This window comes from Erinaceus europaeus, chromosome 18 (genome assembly GCF_950295315.1).
Source record: "Erinaceus europaeus chromosome 18, mEriEur2.1, whole genome shotgun sequence".
Taxonomy (NCBI): Eukaryota; Metazoa; Chordata; class Mammalia; order Eulipotyphla; family Erinaceidae; genus Erinaceus; species Erinaceus europaeus.
Window position 1 is genome coordinate 23,964,072 of NC_080179.1, and position 12,771 is coordinate 23,976,842.

General features: G+C 36.5%; 1 protein-coding gene across 5 annotated transcripts in view; it reads right to left on the reverse strand.

The window, feature by feature from the left end:
- Positions 1-3,894: 3,894 nt before the first annotated feature.
- Positions 3,895-12,771, reverse strand: part of XIRP2 (xin actin binding repeat containing 2) — a 99,947-nt gene continuing 91,070 nt past the window's right edge. For 2 of the 5 annotated variants that reach the window (XM_060177768.1, XM_060177765.1), the window contains 2 exons: positions 11,736-11,869; positions 5,579-5,715 (listed from right to left, as the gene is read on the reverse strand). In XM_060177768.1, coding sequence (XP_060033751.1) covers positions 11,775-11,869 — 95 coding nt within the window. In that variant the 3' untranslated portion in view covers positions 5,579-5,715; positions 11,736-11,774. Of the gene's footprint in view, positions 5,716-10,621; positions 10,980-11,735; positions 11,870-12,771 lie in introns of those variants that run through there. The other 3 variants (XM_060177769.1, XM_060177767.1, XM_060177766.1) reach the window with 3 other exon arrangements.

Consider the following 12,771-nt stretch of genomic DNA (forward strand, 5'->3'; position numbering starts at 1 on the left):
TCTCATGACTCTTATTTTAAATGCAAGTATCATATCCATGACCGACTTCTGATCTTCATGTAAATTTGATTTTTCTAAAATATGGTTTCATATTAGTGTTAATATCTGCTGATTTTTAACCTTTACATTAGATTTGGATGTCAGCATTGGTTCTCAATAACATTTCCAGGTAATATTTCTCTTACTTCAACATCTGCAATTATTGTCATACAAAGTTATTTTCTTGGCAGAGGCAAAAACAAATCTCTTTGACTTCTCAATTGGATAGTAATCAGTAATCATAAGAATCAAAAACACAACAGAAAACATATTATTTTTCTATTTTTTTTCCTCCAGGGTTATCACTGGGGCTCGGTGCCAACACTATGAATCCACTGCTCCTGAAGACTATTCCCCCCCTTTGTTCCTCTTGTTGTTTATCATTGTTGTTATTATTGTTGTTGTTGTTTCTGTCATTGTTGTTGGATAGAACAGAGAGAAATGGAGAGAGGAGGAAGGGAGAAAGACACCCGCAGACCTGCTTCACGACTTGTGAAGCAACCTCCCTATAGGTGGGGAGCCGGGGGCCTGAACCAGGATCCTTAATACTGGTCCTCGCGCTTTGCGCCATGTGAGCTTTAACCTGCTGCGCTATCACCTGGCCCCCATATCTTTTCCTATTTACCAGCTTCTTCAAAAATTAATGCGCCTTTGGAAATTATTCTAGAGATGCTTATAGAAAGATGTTCATTTGGAGGAAAACATGCCAGATGTATAAGTTGGCTGTGTGTTAGAGGACGGGTAATAGCTTTTCACCCTGTACTTTAACCATACTGCGGGAACAAGATTGTCCCAAACCAAAGAATACGTTACCCAGAGGACCAAATCTGTCACAAGAATTGATTGCGTGTACGATACAAAAGACAATTCAGCACAATTTTCTGAGAAACAGACCTTTTTTTTTTTTTAAATAAGATTCAGTGGAAAGTCCAGTCTTGAGTAAATAACACAAAAAAACCTCTTACTTTCCAAGTTCTACCCTCACAAAGTTTCCACTGATCTGCACTTTTTCTTTCTTTGGCCTTTCTTGCTTTCTGTGAAAGAACCTTGTGTTCCAGAAAATAATAATTTGTACAGCTTAAATCTATATGTGACAATAGTTCTGTGATATAAATCCTAAATGAAAAATTACTGGAGCATTACTTCATAATATGAATACTTGTATTCAAAATTTAAAATGAAATTTGATTATTGTTACTGTAGACTGGTTTACATCACCATAAAATAAATACATTTTATTTATTTTATTCTTTGCCATTAGTGTTATTTTACTGGAGCTTGGTGACTGCATAACAAATTCACTGCTCCTGGAAGCAATTTACCCTTCCTCCCCTTTCTTTTTTATTATATAAGTAAGAGAGAAACTGGGCGGGGGGAGGAGAAAAAAAAAGAGAAGAAGAGGAGGAAGAGGAGGAGGAGGAGGAAGAGAGATCTGCAGACCCGCTTCACCTCTTGTGAAGTTTCCCCCTACAGGTAGGAAGTGGGAATGGGAGTGGGGGGACAGTGGTCTCAAACCCAGGTCCTTATGTACTATAATGCATGCATTCAAGTAAGTGTGCCACTGCCTGTTCCCTTAATATATTGAAATTTTAACTGTCAGTATTTTGGGTCATGAAAATATTTGGAATAGGACCTGGCCCTCACCACAAAACAGAGATCATAGGGAATGCCCCAGTCTCTGAAGGGATGCTGAGGTATCCTGCCCTGCCACTCAAGGAAGACTGGTCTGAAATGAGTGCAGCCTATAATGTTCCCATCTGGGACCATGACCTGCGAGTTCAAACTAATAGGGACTTAAAGGTTACACAGGCTCTTGTGCTCAATAGAGTAAACATATGGGCCCTGGGTCAGTTAGATGGAGGTAAATAGTTAATTTTATCCACAGAATTTTTTCAAGAATGGGGGATACTCACTGCCCTAACTTTCTAGCCCTTTTCTCTACTCTGAGACCAGGCAATATCTTTATCCAACTTCAGGCTAGCTGTCACACTCAAGCAAAATTACCATAGTTGTGTGGCCCTAGGAACATGCCTAAAATGGATTGCTTAGTTTTCTTTTATCCTATGATACCTAATCTTATCTGTTCTATTCCTACTTTTTGGTTCCTTTTTGTCTCACTTTACGCCCTGCCACCTTCGTGACACCAGGTTGCAGATGTTACCATGATTCCATCCTGACTTCTCTAGTCAGACAACCTCACCCATGTGTCCTAGAACCTCGCCTCTCCAGAGCTCTAGTCCACTAAGGGAAAGAAAGAAACATGCTGGGAGTATGGATTATCCTGCCAACACCCATGTCCAGCAGAGAAGCAACTACAGGATCCAGAACTCTAACGTCAGCACCCACAAAACAACAGTGCTCCATACTCCTGGTGGAGGGGGGGGCAGTGATAGGACGAAGAAGATAAGAGGGCTCTGAACTCCAGCTCCATCTGCACCCAGAGAGAGAGAGGAGGAAAAGGAGAGGGACATTTGGATGTAGTAATGGTGTCAAGAGTGGTTTAGAGGGGAAGAAAGGAATGGAACTGGAAGAAAAAGGGGACAATGTACCAATGTGGACAGATAGTTGTAGAGATAACAGCTGGCCTATGTCTACAACCTTAGGGGAACTGCAGTGGCTTGTAGTGGGTAGACTGGGGATTTAGAACTATGGTCATGGGAACAGTGTCAAATTATACCCCTGTTGACATGTAATTTTATAAATCAATATTAAATCACTAATAAGTTAAAAAAAAGAAAAGAAAAGCTCCTTTGCAAAAAAAAAAAAAGAAAAGAAAAAGAAAAAAGAATGGAAAGAAGGAAAAAAAAGTAGTTGTTTGGAAATATGGTTTTGAAGACACTGTTAAGATAAAATGAGGACATTAAGGTAAACCCTAATCCATTGTGACTGGGATTAGAGGAAGACATTTGGACACAAACAGGCAAAAGGAAAGCTATGTACAGGAAAGTGAAATCATTCTATAGGCAAAATAGGGAAGCCTCAGAAGAAACCACCTGTTGACACCTTGCTATTGCATTTCTAATCTCCAGAATTGTGAAATAATAGATTTCTGTTGTTTACACCACTTTATATGTGATACTTTGTTACAGTGGTCCTAGCAAACCAATAAATACACTGCCTGCAATAATAAGATAATTTACTGATCTTTGTATTCATGTGTTCAGATATATGATGTTTCCTAAATCTTGGTATTTATTTAGCCAGAAGATACTGTTAAGATTAGAGTGAACCAACACCCATCCCTTAGTGATTTCTTAGACATACTGGAATCTTTTTAAACTCCTACATGCTATCCAAAGAAGGTAATACAGTTAGCAATTAAGATATTCTGAGTAAGAAGATTTTTAAAATACTTTGGTGATGGGAGGATAAACAGAAGAGCACATCATATTTTTCTGTTATTTTCTCTGGTGTGTAGACTACCTCATATTAATACCACTAATTAACATAATTGAAAAAGAACTGGGCTTTTAAGATTATGTGGGCAGAGTCCCACAAGAGAACATTTTTGTAATACAAGAGTCACTTTTGTAAAAGTGTGACTGATATTTATAAACTATATATTAAGATATTATGCTATGGTTATTCATAAATTACTTTTCTGTATGAAAACTTTTATGCTCTCTGAATCCAAATGATTGTGGAAAATACTATGACACTATGAATATATGAAGAGAAGTTTATGTATCAAATACTTATCCCAGGACAAATGATAGGCAAATAATGGATAACATATATACTTAGAATGGCAGTGTACATGGAAAACAGACAGAAGACAGATTTTGATTTGCAACCCAAATGAATTAATTTTATTTTTGCAGAAATTATAGAGGATTAAGAAATATGATCAATATCAGCAATAGACCATTTCACCAATGATGTAGCCTGGCAGGCTAAGACAACCAGTAGTAAGCTCATGTGCCATTTGGCAGCAAAACAAAGTCATATTGTTTCATCTCTTCATGACACTCAGAATAAAAGCTGTTTCAAACTAAATAAGAGAAACATTGCACAATGTATGTAGTACAAGTGTAGTCATTCTTGTAAATATGAGATTTCTGCACATTTGAAATCCAAGAAAAAGTTATGAAGACCTTTGAAGTCTTAATTCAGGAGATCAATATTTCTCATTGCCTGAGTGTGGACTGCATGTGGCCAGAGATGTTATTTTACTCAGTGTCACTGTAGCACCTATTCCTTTTAATTTGTTCTTCCACACTGAGTTGTTCACACTGGACCTCCATGCTGGGAAACAAAGGTTTAGCTGCACATTCACTACTCAGAGCATCAAAACTTATATTTCCATTAATGTGGGTCGTTTCTGTTGTTTCATCATGCCAATGTTTCATGTCCTTCCCAATTTTGCTGAAGTACAAACATGGCAGTTTTTTCACGTGAGGTACAGAATTTATTAAATCCTGGTCAAAATTGTTCTCATTCTTCTTGATAAAAGCAGTAAATTTCACAGTGTTAGAAAAGAAAAACTGTAGATTTTTGTTATTTGACGTGCTTCCTTTGATGTTTAAGAAACCTGTTTCAGGAGAGGACTTTGAACTCCCCCCCTTTACTAAAAAGACACTGCTGAGGCCTGATTGGGGAGCAGACTGCAAAAGGCTGCCAGCAGTACCTCTGTCAGTCTGTTTATCCAGAGCAACAGCTAGGACATTCCTAGAAGAAGTCTTTTCAGATTCAAATATATCAAGTAACTCTGAGATTCTAGATGCATTTTCTAAACTTTCAATTTGAAATTCACTTGCAGTACAGTTTGCTTCACTTGACACTGGTAACAGATTAGGGAATTCTAAAATAGATGTCTTCTGCCTGCAACTATTCAGACACGAGACTGCTACATAATTGTTATTATTATTCTTATTCAAATTCTCTTTAAGGTTTTCAGGCACCACCTCGTTCTCACTGTTAGTAACCTGTAAAACTTCTCTGCCATTGGGTTCATTAGGTTCTTCATTTTTCTCCTTCTCAGCGCTCTGCACAACCACATTACTGTTGTCATTAAGATCCATTTCACTTTTCCTCTTGCTCTTTCTGTCTTCAGCCTCATTCAGCTTATTCTGCACATTCTTATTTCCTTCTTTCTCATCTTGTTTTGCTTCATACATTTCTATTTCTTTGACTCCTGTAACATTTTCTTTCTGGAACATGTGGATAGATTGTAGAAATGGCTGCAGGAAAGAAAAGTTACCTTGTTCGTGTCCTTTGTTTTCCAGAGTTCTAATGTGTTCTCTTAGAGAATCAGTTTTCAGGTCAGCAGATGTAGTAGGTGTTGTCATTTTAGGTGGCCATGTAGGCTTACTCATTTTGAGCTCTTCATCAAGGGGGATGGTTTTTTTAGACAGCTCCTTGGAAGGGGGCCAGATGATTTTTAGTTTTCCCCTCTCCTGGAATTTTTTCAGGTCACTTCTTCGCCCTTCATTTTTACTGGTATCAAAGTGTTGATTGTCATCTCCAAGTATGAGTTTGCTTGCTGCAGGGCTTTTACACATGTTTGGTTCTTCATTTGGGATAAATTCCTCTGAACTGCTTTGATTTTTAGAGTTCCACCGATCTTTATGCTGTTTGTGTCCAAAACCTTCATCATAATTTCCTTTAGATTTAAATAGTTGTTTAAAGTGGGGTTTACAATATATTTGTCCATGGAGTGATGCATAATTCCCCAAACTGCCAAAAAGAAAAAACAAATTATTTTAACATTCCATATGTATAATGCCAAGTCATAGTGAGTTAAGGAACTTTTTCAGGAATGAGTTAGAAAGTTAGTTCAGTTAACTACTAACAACAGAAAGCTACTCACTAACTGGACAATTTTGTTAGATAGGATTACCACAAATGCCCTATATGATATATACAGTACAGTATTTAGAATTACATGACATATATCAGGTATTTGCTTAACAGACATTATAGTATAATACAAATCTAGTTAAAGATGTCACACAATTATAGGATTAAAATATGATAACTCAGTGACTTATGTGAGGTATCACAATAGTTATGAAATTCTGACTAGCATAACACACAAACTGAGCTTTCTTGACTGGGTTTTGAAAGATTAGGAAAGATTGTCTGTGCAGTAGTTTATCTGGCTTCTTTAGGAATACCAACAAATAGATTGCCTATAAAAGATTAAATCGAATTTACAGAGATCAACAAATAAGTGCCTGCTAATATTAAGATCAAATTTACTCAGAAGAAGCAGCCATTTATTCAACAACTCTGAGTCACGACCACTTAAATCAGGGGCAGGAGATAGTTCACCATGTATAAAGTCATTTACCACAAGCAAAGCCCTGGATTTGATCCCCAGTACCACAGTGAAATACCATAGACTATATTGGTAAACTTCATATATGTAAAGCAGTGCTATGGTGTCTCTTTGTCTATTTCTCTTACCCCTCTTGATCTCTCCTTTGTTTCCTCTAGTCGCTGGGTCTAGGCGCAGCTTCTGGAGGTACCCCCACCCCTTTATACTTTTTTTCCCAATAGGACAGAGAGAAATTGAGAGGGGAGGGTAGATAGAGAGAGGGAAAGAAAAACAGACACCTGCAGGCATGCTTCACCATTTGCGAAGCGACCCCTCTGCAGGTGGGGGAGCAGGGGGCTGAACTGGGATCCTTTAGCAAATCATTGCACTTGGTACTATGTGCTATGTGTGCTGAACCCGATGTGTTACCTCCCAGCTCCTGATCTCTACAGAGATATCATTCTCTCTAAAATGAAAAATAAAAATATGGATCTCTGTCTTACTCTCTAAAATAAAAAATAAATATGTTTTAGTCTTGTAGAGGCTACTCAGTGGTGGTACTTATGCATGCACTAGGCCTCCTAGCGTTAAAAACACCTCAGATAGCACCATCAAAATGGCAAAATACAAAATTCTCACCAATTCCCAAAAGAATAGAAAGTAAGGAAATCTGACAGCTGAAAGACCTGTATAACAGTTGCATCTGTATGAGTGATAAGAAGCAAGGCAGGTATCTAGTGCATTGAGAATATGAGACCATAAAACAGCCAGTCAGTATTCTCTTAAAAGTATCACATTTGACAATCAGTGAACAGGAAACTCTTGGGAGAGGCCCCCCCCTACCCCCAATAGCTAGGTCTCCTGACAAGAAAGACCAAGGAAGCTGAAAAAGCTAAAATATTAGAAACTGATCTGCTGAGTTTCCTCCACCTTTTAATTCATGACCCCACAGGAGAAAAAAAAATGAAAGTGAATAAAACCAAAATAAGAGGATAATGACAGTAATGAAAGAACATAAGAGGCTAACCTGGGAGGGGAATCAAAGCAGAAAATTTCAGAAATCAAGCTCTCACAGTTGCTTAAGGCAGGTAGAATTGTGAAGATAGAAAAGTCATCCTGAATTTTTGTCTCCTTCTAAGATTTCATAAAACTAATTTCACAGTGGCACAAAGTGCAAGGACAAGCTTAAAGATCCTGGTTCGAGCCCCTGCTCCCCACCTGCAGGGGAGTCCCTTCACAAGTGGTGAAGCAGGTCTGCAGGTGTCTATCTTTCCCCCCTCTGTCTTCCCCTCCTCTCTCCATTTCTCTCTGTTCTATCCAACAACAATGACATAAATAACAACAACAATAAAACAACATGGGCAACAAAAGGGAATAAATAAATATAAAAAATTAAAAGAAAAAACTAATTTAACACACACACACACAAAAAAAAAACATAGAAAATTACCTAGGTCAAATGTTATGCTGTTATTATGAAAGTCAAGACTAAGGAGCATTATACTAACTCTGGAGACAAAGTATGCTAGAAAAGCATGCTTTCAAAGTATCAAGATTCTAAACTACCATTTCAAAATGAAGCAAAAGAGTAAGAATATTATAAAGCCCTGAAAGAGCAATGCAAGTTGTATTGAGAAAAAAGATTATGTTTTCAAAAAATCAGAAAAACCTGAAATAAAAAAGTTACAATAAAATCTAAACTTTAAAAATCCATAATATGATATAAAGTTTTTAAAAGCACACAGAGAATAAAAAGATACAATTTTATTACTAGAAATTATATACATATGTGGATTAGAAAGACAAATACTAAAAATAAGTACAAAATATCTACGTAAGAATCGAAGGAGTCTTTAAAAAGAAAACAAAGTAATGAAACAGTTTAAATAGCAAAAAGCAACAACTTTTGCAAATTTTCCCATCAAAAATATGAAGCTCTTCAGATACAGAGCCATGCTGTGTCACCGCCACTACTGATCCAGAATAACAAATGCAAAGAGCTTTTCTAGTAAAATTACTGGAATTTAAAAATAATGAAAATCTTTTGTATATTCTTAAAGGGGTGGGGCTATTCTTAAAAGAGCGAGACAATCATAATGCCAGCCATTTCCAATACTGTTAACAGAAAGAAGGAAGGATAAATATGGGATGAGCTCACTCTCAGGCAGAAGCTGAAAAACAAGATCAGAAGAGAAAACACAAGTAGAACCTGAACTGGAGTTGGTGTATTGCACCAAAGTAAATGCACCAAAGTAAAAGACTCCAGGGTGGGTGGGGTGGGGCGGAGGGAGGTTACAGGTCCAGAAATGATAACAGAGGACCTAGTGGGGGTGGTATTCTTATCTGGAAAACTGGGAAATGTTATGCATGTACAAACTGTTGGATTTACTGTCAAATATAAAACATTAATTCTCCAATAAAGAAATAAAATAATAAAAATAATAAAAGAAAAAAAAGAAGAAGAAAGAAAGAAAGAAGGAAATGGAATAATGCATTTAAAATACTTACTGCAAGAAAATGCAAGGCAAGGATTTGACTTTCAGCAAAAATGCCGTTTTGGGTTGGGAAGATAGCTCACCCTGAAGGTACACATTTTACCAAACATGAGATCTGGGTTCAAACTCTGGCATCGCTTGAGATTACCACTGTACAGAGCATTCCATGGGAGGTAGAATGGTGCTAGGGATATCTCTTCCTTTTGGTCTCTCTATGTTAGCTCCCCCTCTATGTAAAACAAGGGGGCCTGGAGGTAGCGCAGCAGGTTAAGGCCACATGGTGTCAAGCGCAAGGACCAGAGGAAGGATCCCGGTTCCAGCCCCAGGCTCCCCACCTGCAGGACTACCTATATGGTTACTTTTAAACTAAGATTAAATGAGGGCAGGGAAGGAGATATTATGTTATATAATGACTACATTATCTGACACTGCAAATATAATGCAATAATTTAAAAAAGGGAAGCATGTATTTTAGGGAGAGTAAACACAACATTTAATGTTTGAAAATTAATTTAGGAGCCAGGAGGTGGTGTACCAGTAGAACACGCACTACCATGCATAAGAACCCCAGTTTGAGCCTCCATTCCCACCCACAGGGGAATGTTCATGAATGTTCTTTTTCTCTATCACCCTCAACTTCTCTCTATCTTATCAAATAAATAGAAAGTAAGGGAGGGAAATGGCTCCTGAGAGTTGTGGATTCATAGTGCTGGAACTGAGCCCCAGCAATAACCCTGGTGAAATATATATATATATATATATATTTTCATATATATATATATATGAAAAAGAAATTTAGGTGGTCGGGTGGTAGTGCAGCAGGTTAAGCACACATGGCGCGAAGTGCAAGGACAGACTTAAAGATCACAGTTGGAGTCCCAGGCTCCCCATCAGCAGGGGAATCGCTTCACAGGCGGTGAAACAGGTCTGCAGGTGTCTATCTTTTTCTCCTCCTCTCTGTCTTCCCTTCCTCTCTCCATTTCTCTCTGTCCTATCTAACAACGACAACATCAATAACAACAACAATAACTACAACAACAATGAATAACAACAAGGGTAACAAAAGGGAAAATAAACAAATATAAAAAATTTTAAAAAAGAACAAGAAATTCAGTGATGCTGAGAGAAGGAGGAGGAGGATGAGAAGAGGAAAGAAAGGAAAGAAAAAGTAGATATCCTTAGCCTACTACATTAAAGAATTGTGGAAGTAAATGGAAAAACCCTACAATGAATACAAATTATACCTGAGACTGACTAAAATAATGAAAAGTAGAAAAATTATTATTTTTAAGTAGATGGAAGGAACCCAGTCTTCATGAATGCTTTTTAAATTAATAGTGTGTTATATTTTATGTTCATGTTCTAGATAGAAAAGTAGGTTCAAGTTTGCATTATAGAAAAAAATTTAAATTTTTATTTATAAGAAGGAAACACTAACAAAAACTATAGGATAAGAGGAGTACAACTCCAAACAATTCCCACCACCAGAACTCCGTATCCCATACCCTCCCCTGATAGCTTTCCTATTCTTTATCAGGCATGCTGGTGGTGATGGTGCTGAGAGATATTGGAGGCTGTGAAATCAAGTGGTTAAAAAGGCTGTTTCATTAGCATATATGAGAGAAGATACTTGCTTAAGGCTACTTGGTCTATGGGTATGGAGAAAAGTATTGAGTAGACAGTTCAAGACATATAAATGAAACAATTTGCCAAACCTGGTGATTATTGGATGAAGGGGATGAGGGAGAAAAAGAAGTAAAAAATAACTTTTGTTTGTTATTGAACTAATGTTATTGTCATTTAGTAAGACAACAAGCAGACCATGGAGTCAAAGAAGGGATTTATTTATTCACTGTACTTTAAGAAATCAAATTGGAGATGTATGTTAGCCATAGAGATCTAAATATCAGATACACAGAATTGTGAATTGGGCTAAATATACAGATTCCAGAGTCACTGCCACATGGTTGATGACATTAGGAGAATGGATAGGACAAACCAGAAATAACATAAATAATAAGAAGACCATAGGCTCATAACAGAATTCAAAGGATCTCAAACTTCTTGGTAACTCTTCAGAGAATTCTGAGGAGCAGCTTAAAGTCAGAAAGAAAAACAATTACACATTGTTGTCATGCAAATCAAGGAAAAAATGTTATAGTGAGGTGTATCTGAGATTGATTTTCCTGAAATAAAGTCAAGAAAGATATAGTTTGAGAGATGCATATTGGATTTAGTAAGTTAATTACATTTTAGCATCTGAGACTACAGCCAGAATAATTACATTTTAGCATCTGAGACTACAGACACATCAAATGCCACATTCATTTAAATGCACTTACTTCAAGAACAAAGAGTGCATTTGCTACTGTGTTGATAGATTATTTATCTGAATCGACACTGACATCATTTTAAATTATGTTCTTTTATCAGATAGTATAACCCAAGACAGGTAAACTCTATCCCACTTGATTCACATATGATGAGATATTAAAATACAGGTAGGCCTATTAGTTTATAGCCATGTCCATTTGTTACCTTTGGCTGCTTGTGTGTTTTATTGGGAAATAATGGAGTAAAAGAAATGATGCATGCTACAATGTTGAAAATATCTACTAAAACTTTTTCTGATTCCTGACCTAGAGTCTAAACCTTAGATGAAGATAATAACTTAAAACATTTCATTTTGTACAGAAACACTTTTTTCCCTTATCTAAGTCATCTTTTTTTTGGTGAAAAGGATTATTTTGCATAAGGAACACAAAAACTCACAAGGAAAAAGGCCAGATCCATTTTGAGCTAAACACAGAAACACATAACCAAAGTCCCTTTTGTGACTATGTACAGAAACAGCAAAATATGTCATGTTCCTAAAGACATGATGCTATTTGTGTATACTGGTATTTTGAAATAGGTGTCTCATAGGTTATGAATTATTTTACCTTAACTTACTCCTGCAGTGGTGGCATCTGAAGCAGGACTTATGAAAACTCTGCTTGTCTGCTACGAGGCACTCCATTGGATAAACTGTCTTTTGACAAAGTATACATACTTCCTTGTCTTGGAGTAGAATTTTCTAAAAAAAAAAAAATTCCAAATGCTATTATGATCTTCAACAACATCATAAAAGCACAACTATACAAAGCAACAACTCACTAATCAGCCATGCAGTTAAATGTGAAAACAGACTACAGCTTTAATGTGTCTCCTGTGGATGTGAGTCATCCTATTATAAGGTTTGAGGTGCTGGTATAATCAGCCTCCACTATTAGGCTTCTACTATACATTATACATGTTGACTTCTGTTATGCAAGGAAATATATAAATTTAACATACATGTATATATATTCTTTAACTTTGATACACTTAAAATAATACATGTGGCACTAAACTCATTAATGAGATTTTTCTGTGAGAATATATCATTCTAAATAGTGAAAATATACATGTTTGCATATAACATGGTTCAGAGTTTTTCTTTTTTAAGATTTTCCCAAAATGTATAGCTTTTTTGTTAAGCTGTGGGCATTGCATTTATTTAAATACCTTATGGTTGACTCTGATTTTTTTTTTTTTAGTACAATGAAATCTCTTGATATATTCAACTGTTCAGGACCATTTTCCCTCAACTAAAAGGTTTCATATTTTGGAATCTTTGGGATTATTATATATACCTTTTATAGTTTTACTTCCCCTTAATGATCTGTAGTCACTTGCTGTTGGTCTCATAAGAATATAAAAGTCCCTATGCAGAACAGTGGATCTGTTCACTAACTAGGATTGAAAAAAGGCTTCAACACTATAACACAGAACCTTGTGGTATTGTTTTTATACCCCCAAAGAATCCTGAGAGAATAACTAGTGTTTCAGGTTACTTATATGTAAAAATAAATATACATAGGGTTGCTTACACAAATAAATATTTATAGTTAAGTGCTTTGATGCCCTGTTTGGAGTACTGAGAATGCCTTAGCATAT